This window comes from Triticum aestivum, chromosome 5B (assembly GCF_018294505.1).
Source record: "Triticum aestivum cultivar Chinese Spring chromosome 5B, IWGSC CS RefSeq v2.1, whole genome shotgun sequence".
Classification (NCBI taxonomy): domain Eukaryota; kingdom Viridiplantae; phylum Streptophyta; class Magnoliopsida; order Poales; family Poaceae; genus Triticum; species Triticum aestivum.
In genome coordinates this window covers 397740596-397762528 of record NC_057807.1, presented here as the reverse complement: position 1 = coordinate 397762528, position 21933 = coordinate 397740596, and the positions used below count along the sequence as shown (strand labels likewise).

Below are 21933 nucleotides of genomic sequence, written 5' to 3'. Positions count from 1 at the left end.
TCGCTCGTGGGGGAGAAAGACTTAGAAAGCGCTTTCTATAGGGGGGGGGGGGTCTTTATGAAACAATTTGGGAGGAAGTAATTGTGGCATGTTTAACATCAATTAAACCTTATACTCAACATTGCTTCACTATTTGTCCCTTTCTCGGCACACTTAGCAACCCACTTAGCAAGTTATGTTGACTAAAGGAAGCCACCTAGTTTTGAAGGAGGAAACCCTCCATCCTTCGGTGTTAGGCCGATCGGGTTTAGTGATTAGAATGCACCTATGGGCGTGTAACATCTGCAATTGCACAATGCCCCCATTTTTCATTTACAGGTGTCTCTTCATTAAATAATACTCCAATAATAAAAATAAAACAATACAAAGGTGAATTATTTAAACATTGTCGTTTACAAGTTTAAGATGCATTTGTTGAAGATAAAAAATTCTTAGAGAAAATTGTAAAATGGACAATATATCTTGGTGTTGCTTTTTCCCCCCTACGAAGCTTAACTCCATGTTTCTAGTCGAGTCTTAGCTTTGATCGTACGACCTGTTAGGAATGAGTCCATTTCTAGGTCATATAAGGCGGTGGGGATGCCATGGCGCTTGACGATGGGATGTGCTAGTGGTGCCGTTAAGTGGTATTGACACTGCACCCGTGGGGCCAAAAATGTGATGGCGGGCTTCGCTACATTAAGGCGGTAGTGATTGCATGAGGGACAATAAGGCACCAATGCCAAGCCAAAGTTTGATACGAGTGAAGAAAGGATGCAATTATGGTTTAGACAAGAGTTGTCCTCCTAAAAAAATCACTTCAGAGCAATGTAATCTCCGTCCCATGGTTTTCACGACCATTTTCTTACGAGTTTAATACAACAAAAATAGTGTAGCACAATTCATTGACCACATTCGTTTCTTTTTTGCAAGAACATTCTGTTTTTTTTATTTAATGAAAGCATCAACAGTGCATTTAGCAAATCAATACTCCGACCGTGCTCGAAATGAGAAGTAATAATTACAAAGTTTTGTAAGAAAAGAAGCCTATATTCGCCCGGACGAAAACATTTAGAAAACTTTGAAATCCAAAATTCAGATAACTGAGCAGTAGTATCACCCGCAAAAAAAAGAAAAGAGAAAAAAAAGAGTAGTATAAAACTATGTGCGTTGAGATTTGGGGCACCGGCCGCAAACACCAGCGCTCATGCCTGAACCAGCGCTAGACCCTCGAAGTAGCTAGCGACAAGCGGAGGCCGCTCCAGGGCGGCCAATCAGATCAGGGGGGAGATTTCCCTTTCTGTCCGAGCGAGCGAGAGGAGCGCCGGCTGACCCCTCTCTTCCTCCTGTGCGCTCATTTGGCGCTTGCCCTGCGCTCCAAAACCTCCAACCAATTTCCGCTGCCGCCCCTCCCCTCCTTCCCCTCCTCCTCCTCCCCGCACGCAGACCCATCCATCTTTAAAACGGCCACCCTCCCCGTGCCACCATAGTTGGCCACCCAACCTCCCTCCTTCCCCCTCACTCCCTCCCACACGCAGCAGCAGGCAGCAGCGCAATGGCAAAGCCCCGCAAGAACTCAGCCGCCGCCGCCGCCGCCGCCGCGGCAAACAGCAACGCCATCGCCAGCGCGGCCGCCGACGCGGGGGCGGACGTGCGCGCCAAGCCCAAGAAGCGCACGCGGAAGAGCGTGCCCCGCGAGTCCCCCTCCCAGCGCAGCTCCGTCCACCGCGGCGTCACACGGTAAGCTCGCTCGCCAGCCAGTCTCGCCCGAGCCCCACGCGCCAACCGAACGCGCTTCCAGTCATGCTAACGGAACGGCCGGATCGCAGGCACCGGTGGACGGGGAGGTTCGAGGCGCACCTGTGGGACAAGAACAGCTGGAACGAGTCGCAGAACAAGAAGGGCAAGCAAGGTAATTAACCAACCAGCCAACCCGCTAGCTAATCACTCCACTGGCTCCGTCATTAGTCGACTGGTTAATCCACCGCATCTTCCTGACGATTTTCCCCGTCTGCTGCTGTTGTTGTTGGTGCACGCAGTTTACCTCGGTGAGGCTCCCGAGTCACGGCCTTGGCATGAGACGGCCGGCCCGATCTCCACCACTGCCCCTCGTCACTCCCTCGCCGTTAAAAAGAAGAGAATTTACAGAGAGATTTACCTGCTGCCGGGCTAACTGTAAATTGCCCACAATGCTGCAGGGGCGTATGACGAGGAGGAGGCCGCGGCCCGGGCGTACGACCTGGCGGCATTGAAGTACTGGGGCCCCGACACCATCCTCAACTTCCCGGTAGCCTACCCTACCCCGCCCGTACTGTACCGCACGATATTTACTCGTTGCACATTCTAGTCCACCCGTACCACTACCACTGCCGCGACCGCTAGCACAGGAGTAGAAGTCTCTAAGAGCATGGTTAATAGTATAGCCAGCTGCTGGCTATAAGCCAGTGACATGTCATCTACAATCCATCTTATAGCCAACATGTATAATAGTAGATCAAAAGAGTGTACTACTTTTTTATTATGTGGCCCACCTTTCATTCTCACAAAGTGCCTAGGAGCACGTGCTAGAGCTGGCTCTTCACGAAGAGCCCGCTTACCTTCTCTCTCCTTTTCTCTTTCCTCCAACTAAGCAAAAATATACTAGTTTATTCCATATAGCCTGCTGACTCATCTCTATTATACTTGCTCTACATTCGAGGCTCTTTTCATTTTCTTTCGAGAACCTCGTTGTACTCGGTGCTGTCGGTCGGCACACCTCGGAGGTCGAATTCCGCGGTCTACTGCCGACAGTGAAACGAAAATCAATTGTCGACCCTCATTTATGTTTTAGACAGATTTTACGAGTTTATTGTTCAATTATTACTGTGTAGAATTTCCATCATTCTTTGAAATAAACCAAAGTTGTATTTTTTTCCGAAACAGAGAGTTGTATATTTTTTAATTATACTCCCTCCAATCTGAATTAATTGGCACAAACTGTATACAATGCAAAACATTGTATAAATTCAAAATTGAATATTTTTTAAATTTTTGTTGTTGTTGTCGTGCTCTTGATTTGTTGCAGCTATCTATATACGAAGAGGAATTGAAAGAAATGGAGGGACAGTCGAGGGAAGAGTATATTGGTTCACTCAGGAGGTAATGATCATCAAAATGTAACGATGTTTTTCTGAATCCCGCTCCCCCTTCAGTTTCGGTAGAAAGCACATGGGACTTAAACAAATACAAATCTTAAAACAAACCATACTCCCTCCATTCCAAAAATATCTCTGTAACTAGATATAAGACGTTTTTACAGTTTAATTCAATTTGAACTACGAAAACGTCTTACATTAGTTATAGAGGTAGTAGTACTGATGTCCAAAATTTAGTACTTATGTCCAAGTGACATTTTTTCCACAGGAAAAGCAGTGGGTTCTCACGAGGGGTCTCCAAGTACCGCGGAGTCGCAAGGTAACATCATCCGTAACATCAAACTAGATTTCTCCACCGTCCGAACGGGATTTCAAACCACAGGAGAGTAACTTGATTTTGAAAAACAAATCTCACACATATGTATCCATTCACAACAAATTTTACAGGCATCATCACAACGGGAGATGGGAGGCCCGGATCGGCCGTGTGTTCGGCAACAAGTACCTCTACCTCGGCACCTACGGTACGTACTTGTACCTTTATAAATTAACCTCCTTCCACAATATCATGCCTCTTTAGCGAAACCACAAAATACAAGTGGCCAGTAGCATCGCAACGGCCCCAATAAATGTCTTGTACATATTTTTGACTCATAAAATCTTCAGTCGTACTACGTACATAGATAATGAGTGAGACTGTTCATGAAAGCCAAATCTGAGTCGTGCTAGCGGTGTACCGCAGCCTACACTCCCAAGTCCTAGACCAGTACCAGCAGCGTACCACATGGGCACACGGTGACGATTAGGCACAAGCTCGACCATCACAGACTCACAGTCCAGCTTAGTGCCTAGATGCCTCATTAAGCACAAGCGTGACCAGATAGTTGGCCAACTAATTCGTACACTCCGTGGCTGAAATGCCTGCTAATGCTAACCAGGTGTACTACGATTAGGCTGCAATTACTGCTGGGTACAATCACTGCTCCCCATCACAGTCGGAGCGGAGGCGTGTTCGCTCTTAGCAGCGCACAAGTTTCGTGTGTATTCCGTGACAACGTCCAGAATTCCAGCGTGATATGTCGCGTCCCAAATGTGATCTTGGAAAGAAGAACGGCCTAGAGAACACATGCACAAAATATGTTCTTCTGAGTTAGAAATGTTCGACCGCCTCTTTTACTTTTTATAAGACGTTTTCGGAGTCAGTATCATGCTATGAACACGTGTTGTCGATAGCTTCGGGGTTGTAGGTGCGTCCCCACGGTTTAGATCTCCATAATGAATTACAGAGTGAATTATAGGAGTGGTCTTGGATCCAAGTAGCTGGAGCAAGCAATGGCAGAGCAGAGATGAGGTCTCGGCAGTTCCAATTCCGGTTAGTTGGGGATTAGATGCCATGACTCAATGAGCTCGACCCCAGCAACGCCGTACTTCAACTTCCAGCGGTCTAAAGATCAGCACTGTTCACACCACAGAAGTTCAGTTGCACTTGCACCTAGACCTGATTGTGATCGGAGCATCAGTGATGCACCGCATGATCGTAGGCTGTTATATGATTCTATGACTTTAGGATTCAAACTAATCCCTTTGATATAAATTTTGGTTAGCAGAATTTACGTTTCTACCATCCTTATAGTTAAGATTCTACTATTTACAATCCTATCATTGGAGCTTCGATCGGACTCAAAACCACGATTGTGACTGCCTTAATTGTAGTATTCTTTTTTCAACGAAAAATGCTGCGTCGCCCCTCAAAAAAAATAAAAAATGCTGCGTCGTTTAAGCGATCTAATCGTCGGATGATGTGCGCAGCGACGCAGGAGGAAGCGGCGATGGCGTACGACATGGCGGCGATCGAGTACCGCGGCCTCAACGCGGTCACCAACTTCGACCTCAGCCGCTACATCAAGTGGCTCCGCCCCGGGGCCGCCGACGTGGCGGGCGCCGCCGGCCGGAGCGCGCACCCGATGCTGGCCAGCCTCGCGGCGCAGGAGCTCCCCGCGATCGACCTCGACGCCATGGCGTTCCAGCACGACCTCCACCAGCAGGGCATGGAGGACGGCATGACCGCGGAGGCGGCGGCGGCCGCGGCGGAGGCGCAGTTCCCGCTGCTGCCGGCAAGGGCGGCCACGCTCGGCCACACCCCCACCACGTCCGCGCTCAGCCTGCTGCTGCAGTCGCCCAAGTTCAAGGAGATGATCGAGCGGACGTCGGCCGCCGAGAGCAGCACCACCACGTCCTCCTCGTCCATGTCCACGCCGCCGCCGCCGCAGGCCACCAGGGACGACGGCGCCTCGCCGCAGTGCAGCTTCCCGGAGGACATCCAGACCTTCTTCGGCAGCGACGACGGCGTGGCCTACACCGACGTCGACGGCCTCTTCTTCGGTGACCTGTCCGCCTACGCGTCCCCGGCGTTCCATTTCGAGCTGGACTTGTGATCGCGCCGGCGTACGTGGCCACTGGCCAGACTGATACGCGCCATTAATTGGTTTCTTCCAATGGGGATGGGGGATTTTGTCAATAGGATAATCAGATGGAGAAGAAACGAAGACAGAGCAAGATAACAGAGAATTGTTACAGTGCAGCTAGTGAGGACTGAGAATTATTTGAAGATTATTTATTGTTTTTGTCCTTCTTTTGGTATAATCAGGGGTATAGCGTAAGCAAGAGAGATTGTTTCATTTGTTTCAGGATCCTTGACAGTCAAAATAAGGAGCTAATATATACGTATATTGATTCACATGAGTTCTTTATTTACGAAGATTCTTCCATTTCAAGTCATTTGAAGTTCAGGATTTGTTCTAAGTCAAACTTGTCTGCATTTGATCAGTTATGTAGAGAAATGTGTTAACATGTACAGCATGAAATATATGTAGTGCGGAGATATACAAACATTTGGCAAACTAAAAGTTACCAAAATAGACATAGTTCATGAACCCCATGATCCTGAGCAGCCTATCTGTAAGTAGGGACGGTCGTGGGTGCAACCTTCCAGGTCGAAGCTGCAGAAGCTGGCTAGTAATCACAGGCGAGCACGTACGCGGCTGGAAGTTGCGGACGGACGGAGGGTCCTGGCTCGCTCGTATCTCATCGGCATGTGCCGGGCATGTATGGCTCTGTCAGTGCAACGGCGACCACGGCGTCAATGTGCCCGCTGTGGAATGTGGATCTCGGGGGACAGGGAATGTGCTCGATGTCAGGTCAGAACGAGGCTCCAATGGCACGGCAGGGAAAACAAGAAGTCGTGGCTGGAAAAGTCGCCGCCGCCTCGCTGGCGGCCTATCCTGGCGTACGGTCGATGGCCGGGACCCGGCCGGCCGGCCGGCCAGCGCTCTGCCGGCGTGCGCATTGCGCGGTAGGGGTCGGGGGAAGGAGGCGTGCGTTTTCGTCCTTGGTCGCCGGGACTCTTGGCTGCTGGGAACATGTCGCGGGAGACGGGTTACGTTTTCGAACGTATCGTCGCTTTGTCAGCACTCGGTTGGTGCTCGGTCCGGCGGCGGCTCAAGGGCGCCGGGGCGCCGGATCGGTTTTGTCTTTGGCGCCGCCCGGGTGCCTGGCTACGTGGGTGGTGGCGGAGGAAGCGAAGGAGGGGTGCGCTCGTGGTCTTGTCTCGCGCTGGGAACTCGCCAACAGAAACATGAGACGAGGATAAAATGGATAACGAAATCCCCCGACAAAAAAAAGAAATACACGACAAAATACTATATATTCAGTTCATCCGCACCAACTCCATTTCTCTCGATATCCAACTATGCCATCTCACCATACCACAATGCATGACCTAAATACTTGTTCTCCACTAACTTCAATTTTTTTGTTTTTGAAAAGAAGGATATACTCCGATGCATGTAGCCATTTTATTAATTATTCACAAAAACCCTACAAGATAATACATCAGTAAGTCTGAAGCCACCATCTAGACAACACTTGTCACTCCTTCTATCCCCTTGAAGATGGGGTGCCGAATGTCCGAGCCAAATACCAAACAAATGTTGCACAAAAGCCTAACATCTAGAGCTGCATGCCCTAGCCCAGCCACATACGAGGACTGGGTCACACACCGGACTGGCGCACTCTCAGAGGCTGCCGCCATCATCTTCCACCGGCTCATCTCCAGAGCAAGAACTGACGTATCGACCTTGCCTGGCCTGTCGTCGACGCCACCATGGCGCCAGACAATGCACCATCCTGCACGTATCCGTCCACACGCGCCCGCCCCGAACCTCCGCAGCTCCATGCTACCGGGATCCACCGTCGGCCTTGCGGTAGCGGAACACCGCTCCTCCTCTTGCCCCCTCCAGCCAGCACTTGCTCCAAAATGATGCCCCCAGGAGGAACAACGACATCGAAGGTGCCATCATCGTCCGATCGGTAGACCCAGATCTAGGGTTTCCTTGGAGCATCACGAGTAGGGTGCCACGACCTGCAACAACGATGCCTCGAGAAGGGAACGACATCTTATGTCTACTACACAACCTTCTTCTTGTAGACGTTGTTGGGCCTCCAAGCACAGAGGTTTGTAGGACAATAGCAAATATCCCTCAAGTGGATGACCTAAGGTTTATCAATCCGTGGGAGGCATAGGATGAAGATGTTCTTTCTCAAACAACCCTGTAACCAAATAACAAAGAGTCTCTTGTGTCCCCAACACACCCAATACAATGATAAATTGTATAGGTGCACTAGTTCGGCGAAGAGATATGTAAGATCGAAAGTATGTCTAGAGGGAGGGGGGTGATTAGACTACTTGACCAAATAAAAACCTAGCCTTTCCCCAATTTTAATTCTTGGCAGGTTTTAGCAACTTAGCACTAGCCAAGTAATCACAATATAATTCAAGCAAGCATGCAAAGAGTATATGAGTAGCGGAAAGTAAAGCATGCAACTTGCAAGAAAGTAAAGGTGAGGAGTTTGGAGGGAGCAAACGCAATGTTGACAGGAGATTTTTGGCGTGGTTCCGATAGGTGGTGCTATCGTACATCCACGTTGATGGAGACTTCAACCCACGAAGGGTAACGGTTGCGCGAGTCCACGGAGGTCTCCACCCACGAAGAAGCAACCTTGTCTATCCTACCATGGCCATCCCCCATGAAGGACTTGCCTCACTTGGGTAGATCTTCAGGAAGTAGGCGATCTCCTTGCCCTTACAAACTCCCGGGGTTCAACTCCACAATCTTGACGGAGGCTCCCAAGTGACAAATAACCAATCTAGGAGACATCACTGTCCAAAAGGTAATAGATGGTGTGTTGATGATGAACTCCTTGTTCTTGTGCTTCAAATGAAAGTCTCCCCAACACTCAACTCTCTCTCACAGATTTGGTTATGGTTATTTGAGTGGAAAGCAACTTGGGGAAGGCTAGAGATCAAGATTCTTATGGTTGGAATGGAATGTCTTGGTCTCAACACATGAGTAGGTGGTTCTCTATCAGAAAATAAATGGTGAAAGTGTAGGCACGTTCTGATGGCTTTCTCCACGAATGAAGAATGGGTGGAGGGGTATATTGATACGTCTCCAACGTATCTATAATTTATGAAGTATTCATGCTGTTTTATTATCATTCTTGGATGTTTTACAATCATTTTATGGCAACTTTATATCATTTTTTGGGACTAACCTATTGACCCAGTGCCCAGTGCCAGTTGCTGTTTTTTGCTTGTTTTTTACATCGCAGGAAAACAATATCAAACGGAGTCCAAACACCGCGAAACTCCTGGAGGATTTTTTATGGAACAGAAGACCACCATTGGGCCAAGGAAGCACCTGGGGGAGCCCTGAGGGGGGCAGCACCCACCAGGGGGCGCCCTGGTGGGTTGTGCCCACCTCGATGGCCTACCGTACCCCTTCTTCGCCCTATAAATTCCCAAATATTCCAAAACCCTTCGAGGTAGCCCTAGATCAGAAGTTCTGCCGCTGCAAGGCCTTTGTATCCACGAGATCGAATCTAGACCCCATTCCGGCACCCTGCCGAAGGGGGAAATCATCACCGGTGGCCATCTTCATCATCCTGGCAGCCACCACGGTGAGGAGGGAGTAGTCCACCCTTGAGGCTGAGGGTTTGTACCAATAGCTATGTGTTTAATCTCTCTCGCGCGCGATCTTGAGATGTCACGATCTTGGTGTATCATGGGCTTTGCTAATATAGTCGGATTATATGGTGTTTTCCCCTCTCTATCTTGTTGTGATGAATTGAGTTTTTCCCTTTGAGATTTCGTTGTTATCGGATTGAATACTTTTATGGATTTGAGAACACTTGATATATGTCTTGCAATTGAATACTCGTGATGACAATGGGGTATCGTATTGACTCACTTGATATATGTTTTGGCACTCAACTCGCGGATTCCCGAGGTGACATTGGGGTAATCTATGCATAGGGGTTGATGCGCGTTCTTGTCTTTGTTTCTTCGGTAGAAATCTTGGGACACTCTTTGAAGTTCTTTGTGTTGGATTGAGTATTATGAATATGAATTTGCTTTGGTGTTATTTTAGTACAAACTCTAGGATAGATCGAGCAGAAAGAATAGCTTCGTGTTATTTTAGTACGAACTATTGAATAGATCGAACGGAAAGAATAGCTTTGAGGTGGTTTCGTACCCTACAAACAATTTATTCTTATGCTCTCTGCTAGATAGGAACTTCAGAGTGATTCTTCATCGCACTTTGAGGGATGGTTATATGATCCAATTATGTTAGCATTGTTGAGAGATTGCACTAGCAAAAGTATGCACCCTAGGCCTCATTTTCAAGCATTGCAATACATTTTTTGTGCCTGTTTACTATCTTCTACCTTGCTGTTTTTATTTATTCAGATTATAAAAATATATTTGTACCATCCATATTACACTTTTATCACCATATCGTCGCCGAACTAGTGCACCTATACAATTTGCCATTGTATTGGGTGTGTTGGGGACACAAGAGATTTCTTGTATTTGATTGCAGGACTGCTTGAGAGGGGCCATCTTCATCCTACACCTCTCAAGGATTGATAAACCTTAGGTCATCCACTTGAGGAGAAGTTGCTACTGTCCTACAAAACTCTTCACTTGGAGGCCCAACACGTGTCTACAAGAATAAAATTGCATAGTAGACATCATATATCACTAGTAGAAAAATGACCTTTAATACTGGTTCGTAAGGACCTTTAGTCCCGGTTCTGTAATCGGCACTAAAGGGTGGGGACTAAAGGTACCCCCCCTTTAGTCCCGGTTCAACACGAACCGGGGCCAAAGGCCCACCACGTGGCACGAGCCCGCGCCGGGGGCCGGGAGACCTTTAGTACCAGTTGGTAACACCAATCGGTACTAAAGTTTTTTTAAAAAAAAATGTTTTTTTTGAAAAAAATTGATTTTCTGATTTTTCAAATTTCTGAATTATTTGACAATTTAATCTCTAATCACCCCTCATCATTGCTCTAATCACCCCTCATCATTCCAAATCATCTAACTTTCCGGATGGTCACCCATCCTCTTACTACTCAAGCCTGAGCACGCTTAACTTCCGAGTTCTATTCCCGCTAGTTTCCAAGTGTGCACTTGTTGTTTACCTGACAATAGTAAGGTGTCAATCCTATTAAGCCTCGGGAGTTTAGATTGAGCATGCATTCACATGTTTCACTGTTTGAGTTTGAAATTATTATTCTAAAAAATAATAATTATTTAGTAACACTAATATTTCTTGAATAAGTAGTTTGACCACAGTTTGACCACAGTTTGACCATAGTTTGACCACAATTTGACCAAAATTCAAAAAAAACTAAGATAATTATTTAGTAACACTAATATTTCTTGAATAAGTAGTTTGACCAGATTTGACCATAGTTTGACCACAGTTTGACCAAAATTCAAAAAAACTAAAATAATTATTTAGTAACACTAATATTTCTTGAATAAGTAGTTTGACCACAGTTTGACCAGATTTAACAAAAAATCAAAAAAACTGAAATTTGAGCATATCTTTTTTTCCTTTCTGAATTTGAGGATTCTAAAAATTTGCGAACAGGCCTACGGCGGTCAAAACTGGATGAGTATATTTGTGCTGATTTTTTGATATATTATGCAGGGTTTTTCGACATCGTATGCAAAAGATATGATCGTTTTACTTTTTCCTAACACTTTTTTTTGCAAAACATGTCGAAATTTATGTTTTTAAATTTCCCTAACTACTAGATGTAGCAACATAACTACATCTCAAAGGATTTTAATTTTTGAAGTTTTTATCTTTTTCTTTTGTTTTTTAAATAGAAAAGGCAATAGGGGGGGCGACGGGTTTAAAAATTGCCCTTTAGTCCCGGTTTGTGTCTCCAACAGGGACTAAAGGTAAGATCCCTTTTTTCTTGGTTTGTGACACAAACCAACACTATAGGTTAGACCTTTAGTCCCGGTTCGTGTCACAAACCAGGACTAAAGGGGCTTGTGGGGCCCCGACCTGACGCCAGCCTGCCACCACCCCTTTAGTACCGGTTCGTGCCACGAACCGGTACTAAAGGTTCAACACGAATTGGGACTAATGCATTGTCGTCTGAACCGGGACTAATGGTACCATTAGTGCCGGTTCATTTACAAACCGAGACTAAAGAGCTGAACATTAGGTAGTTTTTCTACTAGTGTATATAGCCTCCACACAAAATCTAACCGTTACACACAGATTCCCAAGCTCGGTGAGACCGAAGGGTAAAACTCGGTTAAACCGATTCAGGTCAAAATATGAACGTTGGGATTTTTTGTGGGACCGACATGATCAACTCGGTGGGACTGATGCGCTAGGGTTAGGGCATAACATAATATCGGTGAGACCGATCACATGAACTTAGTGGGACCGATTTCAGTAATAGGCAACCAGAGAGTTGGTCAGCCAACTCGGTGGGACTGATTCGCTCATTTCGGTGGGACTGAAATGTTACAAAAAGGAAACAGGAAGTTTGCATCGCGAACTCGGTGGGACCAATTCGCTCATTTCGGTGGGACCGAAATGTTACAAAAAGGAAAAGAGAGTTTGCAATCCCATCTTGGTGAGACCGAGATCCCTATCGGTGGAACCAAACTGACTAGGGTTTGTGACAGTGGCTATGTCAAATGAATTCGGTGGCGCCGGATATATCAAATCGGTGGGGTCGAGTTTGACTTTTAGGTTTAGGACATATGTGTAAATGAGAAAGTGGTTGAGGATTTTGGAGCATATCACTAAGCATTTTGAGCAAGTAAGCCATTAAGCAACACCTCATCCCCGTATAATAGTATTGTCTTTCTTAAAGACTCAATGTGATCTTGGATCACTAAAAGAAAATATAGAGTTTTGAGCTTGTTGCCAATATGTGTCCTTAGCATTTTGAGGGGTCCACATCTCTAGTCCATGCCATGCCAATCATTGAACTTTCTGAAATAATCATCTTGAAAGAGCATTACTTCAATGAGCTATATGTTGTTAAGAATTACCAAAACCACCCAGGGATTAGTTGCACTTTCAATCTCCCCCTTTTTGGTAATTGGTGACAACATATAGATCAAAGCTTCGACAAATGATAATAAGAATGAAAAACATTGTCGCTTTGAGAAGTATGTGATAAGCAAGAGCTCCCCCTAAATTTGTTCATTATTTAAGATTTACTTTTGAATGCAAATGCACAACCAATTAGGATACATCTTGGTGGAGCGCTCAAAATGATAGAAATAGAAACAAGCACTCATCACCAAGGCAAAGTGAATGATCATACATAAGAGATAGATAATATCGTCATCCAAGCGCAAACATTAAGCATGATATGATCAAAGACATGAACATACAAAGTATCTCACACACATAAACATAGAGTATCAACCAAGCAAGTAGGCAAATAAGTAGCAAAAGAAGCAAAGCTCTCTCTCCCTCGAAGCCTATGATCTATACACTTTCACCCCCTTTGGCAACAAGTTACCAAAAAGCTTGAAAATGCATAGTGCTATGCGGCTCTCTAAGCTTGATCTTCAGGAGGTGGTGTTGAGAGGACTCTTAAGGGTGAAAGCATCAGTTGAAGTTGATGGAGCTGGTGGAGTTGCCACTGGAGGGGCAACTGGAGCTGTGGCTGCAGGTGCTGAAGCTGTAGCTCTAGTGTTTGGCACTGGCACTGCTGCAGACCTCTGTGCCCTAGGCACTCTCTGAAATACTTCAGTAGTTGCTTTCCCTTCCTCTCTTCTGCTTCTTCTTGTAGCTGCCCAACTGCTATTTGAATCTCTGTCACCTTCAAGTCAAGATCATAGAATTTTGTTTCAATGGTCCTCTCCAAGCTCTCTTGGTTTTGAGTCAGGGTGGTCAATCCTTTCTCAATCCTCAAGGTAGCTTGAATAAGATATCCAAGTTGGTCTTGCTTTGACTTGAGGAACACTTGTGAAGCCTCTTTAGCACTTGGCATCTTTGCTGCCTTCTCAGCTTTTGCCTTCTGCCTCTTCTCTTGAGCTTCCACGAATGTGGGATCTTCAACATTCATGACAACAGTGTTGTCCTCAAAGTCAGGCATCAAAGGAAGATGCTCTTTGTCCAATAAATACACTCCATTTTTCATCTTGGAATTAATCAACATCTGTATGTGTGGAGCATACCCACATGACCTCTTCTGGTCAGCAGTTGTTCTCTTGATGGTCTCAACAATCAAACTCATAACTTTGAATTTCGGGGGCAAGTCAAAGAGATGAAGCAAATTGATGGAGTGGCCTATGATCATCCTGTGATCTCCTGATTTGGGCAACAAGGTGTTCCTCATAATGGTATTTATTGTGGCCAATCCAGACATCAAGTAGTACATTGGGCCTAGCTTGTGTGTCTCCAAGGCTTTGTCAGGTATCTCCTTGTACATGTTGGCCATGGAATTGTGATCCTTCTTCTTCTCAGCATAGACATCAATGTCTTCCTCAGCTTCGTCAGGGGAATTTATGAGCTTGGCCCACTCATTAACAATAGATTGGTACCTTGTACCTTCAGTCATCCAGACAATCTTTCCATCAGGATAAAAATGAGCTGTTGAGTAGAATTGCATAATGAGCTCACCATTCCACTTGGTCAACTTTTGACCCACAAACTTGTCAACTCCATTGAGCTTGAAGCTTTCATGCACTCCTAAAAAGTGATCTTCATTAGCATCAATGAATTCCCAATGAACCCACTTCATGTCACACACTATTTGCTTCTTGTCAAGTAACACTGTCTCATAGAAATCTTGCTGTTCTTTGGTGTGAAACCTGTAGTCCACAACAGTTCTTCTCCTCACAGCATATGTATCTGCTTGTCTCTAGAGTCTGAGACATGCATCCTTTATTTCCTTCATGTTTTCTGCCACTGGATGATTGTCATCATGGTCTGGTATCTTTGGCTTGAGTTTTCTGAGCACTTGGGCTTCATCTTCTTCTTCAACCTCGGGCACTGGGGCCTTGTTCTTCTCTGCAGCAAGAATGTTCCTGGTGCTTCTCTTGGGTGCAGACTTGGAGGCTTGAGATGGAGCTTTGGGGGCAGTCTTGGGATTTGAAGGAGCAGCCCCAGAGTTGATGGCATCCCCCATCAGCTATTGAGACTTGGGTGCTAGTGCAACATCCTCTTCTTCCTCTTCTCCTATAGAATCTCTCCTCATTGATGGATGTCCAATTACTCTTGCAACTGTTTTCCTGACCCTTTCTTTTCTCTTCTTTCCATCAGCATCTATTTTGGGCTCAAGAGTGAATTCCATTGTCTCTTGTGTTGATGCCCTGGCCTTTGACATTGGCACTCTCTTTGCAGGTGCTTTCTTGTTCTGACCTGGCTTGGTGGAAGCAGCAGTAGCATACTCTTTCTTAATCACTTTCTTCTTTGAAGTTACTTCCTCAACCTTAAAGTCTTCATCCTCTGAATCTGAGGTTTTCTTCTTTCTCTGCCTAGCTATTACCTGAGGCAGGTTGCTTGGTGTGCTCCTGATACCCTCATCAAAGCTGCCAGAGGGACTAGTGCCCTCACTCAGGTCCATCTGCTCCTCAGCCTTGTTCTGGCCGTCACCCTGATCAGACATTCTGACACTGCAAACTGAGAGCTGACCCTGTGAATAGTTATAAGTGAGATAGAGTGGATGATCATCACAAAGTGCATAATTTTTGCAAAACAAATGAGTCAAAAACTTAGTTTTAGTTTTCCACAGAAAGCATTTCGGAGCTACTGATTTGTTTAACTCGGTGACACCGAAGCAACTTTGGAGTCTAAACTAGTGGAATCGGTGAGACCGAGACATAGTTCGGTGACTCTGAGTTTGCTAGGGTTTCACAGAGTCCTGAACTCGGTCACACCGATTTGCAAGTTTTGGTCAGACCGAAAATTACAAGTGCAATGGCCTAAGCCAAATCGGTGAGACCGATTTCTACAACTTGGTCGGTCTGAGATGAGTTTGGCAGAAACCTAACCCTAAATTTTTGAATCAAAGCTAATCTAAATGAAGTTTTCTCTGGATAGATTGATCTCATACTTGGTAAGAAACATGGAATGTCTTTGTGCTAAGAATTAAGGGTAAAAGATTGCACAAAGTGTCGAGCTCATACCCTAACTTGGCGAGGAGCTTGCTATGGCGGCAACGGAGGTGAAGATTTCCATTGACGGTGGCAGAGACTAGCGGTAGGAGGTCGCTGGCGACGAGAGGACGATCCGGAGAACAGAGTCGGCAGAGCAGGACGCGCGCGGGCGAAAAGGTTTTGGAGTAATTTCCAAAATTTGACCCATTGGTATATATATCCTAACACTATCGGTGTGACTGAGTGGAACAACTCGGTGGCACCAAGATGCAGAATCGCAAGCGGTTACTGCAACTCGGTGTGACCGAGAAGTTCTAATCGGTTGCACATAGATTGAAAAACTAGATCAACTCAATGAACTCGGTGTGACCGAAAAGGATGAATCGGTCAGACTGAAATGCACAGAGAGGTTTTGGAAATTTAAGTCTATGACGAATCGGGACTCCGAGTGCTCCTCACCCAGAGGGTTCAAATTTGACTTAGATCAAACTTTGTGATGCAACATGAATAGAGTTTGAGACGAGAAAAGCATATATAGCTAGAGGAAGTTCTTAGGCATTCTTGTCCATCCATTTGGCAAAATAAAAAGAGCCAATCAATCAAAGCAACAAATGGATGTCCTCGAATGAGAAAAGTATGCAACCAACATGCTCACACAATAAAATGGCAAATGAAATATGTGGCAAAGCATGCACAATCATTCTAGCATCTATCAAGCAATTGGCAATGACTAAGTCATCTATATATGAGTATATTGACTTAGGAGTCAAATGAGAACATTTGATCATAGGTCATACTCATCGTTTAAGCACAAGTGGGTTAGCACTTTTACATAAAGCATTGTTATGTTCACACCATTAGAGTTGCCTTAGCTCAATTCTTAGAGTAAAGCTCCCCCTAGATGTGATATCCCCCCTAAGAGGGATGAACTAACCTTGAGTTTTGTCGATGATGACTTCATGTAGGTGTTAAAAATGTGGATGCTCATTGATGATGTAGACCATTTGGAGAAATCCATTGGAGTGAGTTGCACTTTCAATACCTACATGGGTCAGTCCCACAAGGAACAAACAAGGATACCCATAGACATAGAGTGAAGCATACACATGATGATGTCCATGAAAGCATTAGATTACCTTGTCCCTTGTCTTACCAACAAGAGGGTTTGTGACTCCTTGAACTAGTGCAAGATGTGGAAGTAGTTTGCACTTGTCCTTGTCAATATGAATATGAGTGAAGAATGTTGGTGGAGTCACCCACAAGAACTCTCTAGTTCTTCTTCTTCGGGATCCACATCATCTTGATGGGAATCCTTAGGGTTGTAGATGTACTTGATGAAGTAGAACTTGATGTAGTCTTGGGAACCCACTTGACCAAGGCCTTTGGAGCATCTTCAAATGCATCAATCTCCTTTTGAAGCTTGTCCTTGCCTTTTAGCTTGTGGTCTTGTGGTGGAAGATCATCTTGAGTTAGTGTCCCCTCGAAGGAAGTAGGATCATACTTCTCTTGTTGAGGAACAAACTTCATCTTGGGGTATTCATTTATTCCCACTCAACTCCATTGGCATTGAACTTTCGTTCAAAACCAACACCTTGATTCTTCTGGTGCGTTCCTTGATTGCGTACAATTTCCTCAAATTGCTTACTTCCGGCAAGGCTCTTGTAAACACCTTTCTCTATAATTCCCTTCAATAAGCTATTTTCTTGCTCAAGTGTAACTTGGCTAAGAGAATCATTAGTTGAATCAAGAGAACTACTAGAAGTAACAATATTGGTTTAGCATGATTATTGTTACTACTAGAAGAAGAATCTTCATTGTTCTTGTTGCTAGATTTTACTTGTGGCATGTAAGTAGACAAGAGTAAAGGCTTGGTAACGTAAGAAGAACTTTTCTTTCGAAGATCATCATTGATGGCTTTTAAGAACCCATGTTCTTGCTCAAGATTGAGCTTCTCGAAGCATAGCTTCTCATGAGTTTCTAAAAGTTCTCGACGATCTTCTAAAGTAGTTTCATGAGCTAACTTAAGAGTGTTTAGTTCTTTAGTTAGACGCCCAACCTTCTTATCATTGTCATTCATTTCATCTTGATTAGCATGATTAATAGCATTTTCATCATAGTATTTATCACTAGAGTTGTCAACAAGTAAATCATCATCACCTAGCAAGTCATCTTCATCACTATTGAAATCAACACACTCGGGGTGTGTTACCTTGGGGCCTTTAGCCATGAAGCATCTTCCAGTTCCTTCATTTGGTGAATCAAATATGGCATAGGAGTTGGTTGACACAAGTGCTAGACCAGCAACACCTTCATCTTGAGTATATTCAGAGTCGGAGTGATAACTTCTCTCAGAGTGGTTGTCGGAGTCGAAGCCGGATACCCATTCACCAACATGAGCTTGATGTCTTCGTTTTGTGTAGCTCCTTGATGACTTGTCCTTCCTTTCTGAATCCTTGCTTCTTCTAGAGGTTCTTTGTTTGTAGCGATCATCTCTACTCCTTCTCTCTCTTGGAGGTGATTCTTCCCTTTTGCTTCCCCTTTTAGGTGAGTCTTATCTTCTTTTGTAGGGAGTCCTTCACTCATTAGAGTAGTGTCCGGGTCTTCCACAATTGTAGCAATTTCGCCCACGACTAGAAGATCTTTTTTCATTGTAGGACCTTGACTTGGAACTTCTTTCCTTGCTTCTACTCTTGTAGAATTTGTTGAAGTTCTTCACCATTAAGCTCAATTCTTAATTGAAGGCTTGTTTCTCAGTTGATGATGTAGGAGCATCACATGAGACTTTGTAAGCATCTGTGAACCTCTTCTTTATCCTTGAGTGACATCTCATGAGCAACAATTTTTCCAATGACTTTGGTTGTCTTGAGATTTTTGCAGTTTGGCATCATTTGGATCAAAGTGCACATGGTATCATATTTTCCATCCAAGGCTCTCAAGATCTTTTTGATGATGAATTTGTCGGTCATCTCTTCACTTCCTAAGCCGACAATCTCATTTGTGATAAGAGCAAGCCTAGAGTACATTTCAGCGACACCTTTAACGGTGTCCTGGACTAGGGGGTACTCACCACATCGTCTCCCGACCAGGTGGATCGGGACGAGGACCCCCATGGTGGTTCACTGTTGGGCCAGTTCGGGCAGCTCATGCCGCATACGAGGAAGATTCCACAAGACTTGGTGATAAGACAAGGACTCCTCTCCACCAACGTATTCGACTAGGACTCTTGTTATCATAGGTCTCTGGTACATTATGTAAGCCAGGGCCAGGCTAGTCGATAGAGGATTGTGACATTATTCATCATACCCTTAGGTTTTAGACCACAACATATAATCTCGAGGTAGATTAACTCTATAATCATACATATCAAATATAATCAAGCAGGAGTAGGGTTTTACCTCTTAGCGAGGGCCCGAACCTGCGTAAACACCATGTCCCTCATCTCCTATTACCCATCGATCCTAAGACACACAGTTGGGGACCCCCTACCCGAGATCTGCCGGTTTTGACACCGACATTGGTGCTTTCATTGAGAGTTCCGTTGTGTGATCGCCAAAGGATCAATGGCTCGCATGCAGATCAACTGCAACGTCGACATCTTCATCTCCGGCTCGACTGGTTACCTTGGCTCGATCGAGTACTGTCCTCTACCTCTGATCGTCATGTTGGATGAGGGACTTCATCAACATCAACTCCGATCTCTATCAATATCGTGTAGGAATCATCCATGGAGCTCAGGGGCTCAACGTCAACATTGCCCTCGAGCGACCGTGTTGTTTTTCTGGACAGGGAACTCAAATTTGTTGCCACCACCTCCTCGAGCATCGCTTTGATGATTCCTTTGGTGGAATTATGCTAAATTGAGTCTACAACAACCCTGCAAAATTTCATCGAATTCTGATGGAGCAATCTCCGTCGATCTCTGATATACCGGAGCCCTGTTGAATCTGGACGAGAATTCGGACGAGTTTGAAGCGTGGTGTCCAACATCTAACTCAGACGTCCTTTGGAAGATCCAACTGTTGATCGGCTACGGAATTCCTATATCTACCACCTCTCAAAATTTTAGCTTGATCTGACCGTTCAAACTCCGGGAACCTTCCGATGAGTGGACCAATTTTTAGATCTATTTTCTGCGCGAATACGAATCCGACCCGAGTTCATGTTTCTTCATGACGGGATATTGGACAACCTTTTTGAATGAGTCTCTTTCTAGGGTATTGTGCATTGTTCTTAAACACGTGCCCATAAAATTTGAAGCCCTCTCTGAGGTATTCTTCACCATCACGCTGGTGTCAAACCAGTCCAACAACATTGCTCCAGGGCTATCGACCTGTGCTAGACACATCGTCGCTTTGTTGAGCCGAGCTCAACTTCTTCAGATCATCATCTTGGCGAGCCGAACAAGAGTTTGGCATAGCGAAGGATAAATCATCACCAACATCGCCGCCCCACGGATTATAGGGAGTGGGCACACCGGCACCATCACACGGTCACTCATCAAGCCGACATTGACTGTGTCACAAGTCACGACCTGTGTTGGCATGGCCACACTGTTGCTTCTTCAAGCCGATGTCCATCATGCCGGACTGCTCCAACACCTCGGCTGACATGGCAGCTGCAATATCTCCTTACCGACCCGCTCCGTCACCTCGGCTAGACCGGGGGTTTCGCCATCTCTTCATCAATCTACTCTGGAGAATTCAGCATCACCAGCCGACCAGCTTCGTCACGTTAGCTGGACAAGGGGCTTTGCCTCGGTGAGCCAACCTTTGCTCGCATCGCCATGCCATTGCTTCATCGCCCATCAAGCAATGGGTGTGCGGATCGAGTCATAATTTTGGGAGTAACCTATCTTCAGATTGCTACAACAGATAAACCAAGTGCTATTGATCCTAGTAATTTTTTTTCTTGCTTGGGTTTACTTTTTTCGATGAATTATTACTCCGGTTTGTTCCATCATCTGTACACAGGTTTGTCAAATGATGGCCGCATTAGCGATGGTTGCGTGATGGTTCGGTTAGTTTCCCGTCCAAAGTTTGGTGAATGCCTCATCGGGGACTCGAACCACCCTATGAATACAAGCTTTGTCATGCCAGCGCCCTGCACCGAAATTGGCTTCGACGCCAGGCCACATCTCTTTAAAAAAATTCTGCGTAAATTAAGTATGCGAGTTTTTTTAATATATATTTAAATTATTATTTTTTGGACTACACTATTTTACATGTGTAGGTAATCGACTTCGACTGCGTCACGCAGTCACTTCAGCAAGCCAACGTTGTTGTTCCAATCGGAATAAATCGGCTCGTGTGATCACCTTGTTGGTCGAATTGCCATACCGACATGTTCGGTTGCCTCGGGGACTTTGGCATCGCTGAGAGAGCTCTACCTCATCGAGTGTTCAGCACACGGGCCATATTTCTTTTATTGCTCACTTTGCATAAATTATTTATTATGCTAATTTTTTTAATTTATTATTATTACTATTATCTCCGGATTGCACTATTTTCTGTGCACAGGTAAATGATCCGGGTCGGGCAGCGCTGTCACCTCGGCGTACCGATGTACCACGTCAACTCGGCTGGACAGGGCCTTCATCACTTCATTAACCCACACCGGGGACTTCGGCGTCACACTGCCGGCCTGCATTGGCCATGCTATGTCGCCACTTCGGAGTGCCAAGCTCTTCGCTCCGCCACCTCGGGACCGGCTTGGGGGATGGGACCTCGTCCCGCCGTAAGATCGGGCCGCGCATCGACACCGAGCACATTAACCAGCTAAGTCGCTTTCATGCTCAAAGTTTTAATTTTTAATTTGTATTTGGTTCGACCATGCTCACATACGTTGTTTGTTAAAAAAACTTCCTTTACCCATGTTAACTAGGGGCTCTTAAAATTTATATGAGCCATTTTATACTAAATGTGTTTTCTTCTTGGTTGTTGTAAATTCTTTTTCTACCGCTCCTTTTTTGACTCGAGTGTATGGTCAATAGCTGGATAGCCTGGCTTCTCTCTAAAGTCGCTCGAGTTTAGTTCGCTAAACTGGCCTCAGAGAAGCACTCCACCTTCGGGATAAAGAGATTGAAGCCGATGCTAACCTACTTGCAGTATAGAGATCGGATGTGTCATGTTAAAGCACGACAGAAGCACAAAAAACTTTAAGACCAATTTTTGGATTGGCACCAAGCACTTGATTCAGTTTGGACTTCAAGTTTTTATTGAAGTCTTTTGGTTTTCCAAGCTTATGCCACTTTTAATCTATTTGTGTGTTTCCAACATAAGTCTTGTAGTACAACGCCGGAAACCTCTAAAACTTCGGCAATATCAA

General features: G+C 45.3%; 1 protein-coding gene across 1 annotated transcript; it reads left to right on the top strand.

Moving 5' to 3' along the window:
* Positions 1 to 1147: 1147 nt before the first annotated feature.
* On the top strand, positions 1148 to 5850 carry LOC123112069 (AP2-like ethylene-responsive transcription factor At1g16060). Its single transcript, XM_044532989.1, has 8 exons — positions 1148 to 1719; positions 1809 to 1891; positions 2019 to 2027; positions 2178 to 2266; positions 3044 to 3117; positions 3382 to 3432; positions 3561 to 3637; positions 4923 to 5850. Exons 1-8 carry the CDS (start codon positions 1535 to 1537, stop codon positions 5546 to 5548), a joined length of 1194 nt encoding a protein of 397 aa, XP_044388924.1. The 5' UTR covers positions 1148 to 1534; the 3' UTR covers positions 5549 to 5850.
* The last annotated feature ends 16083 nt before the right edge of the window (positions 5851 to 21933 follow it).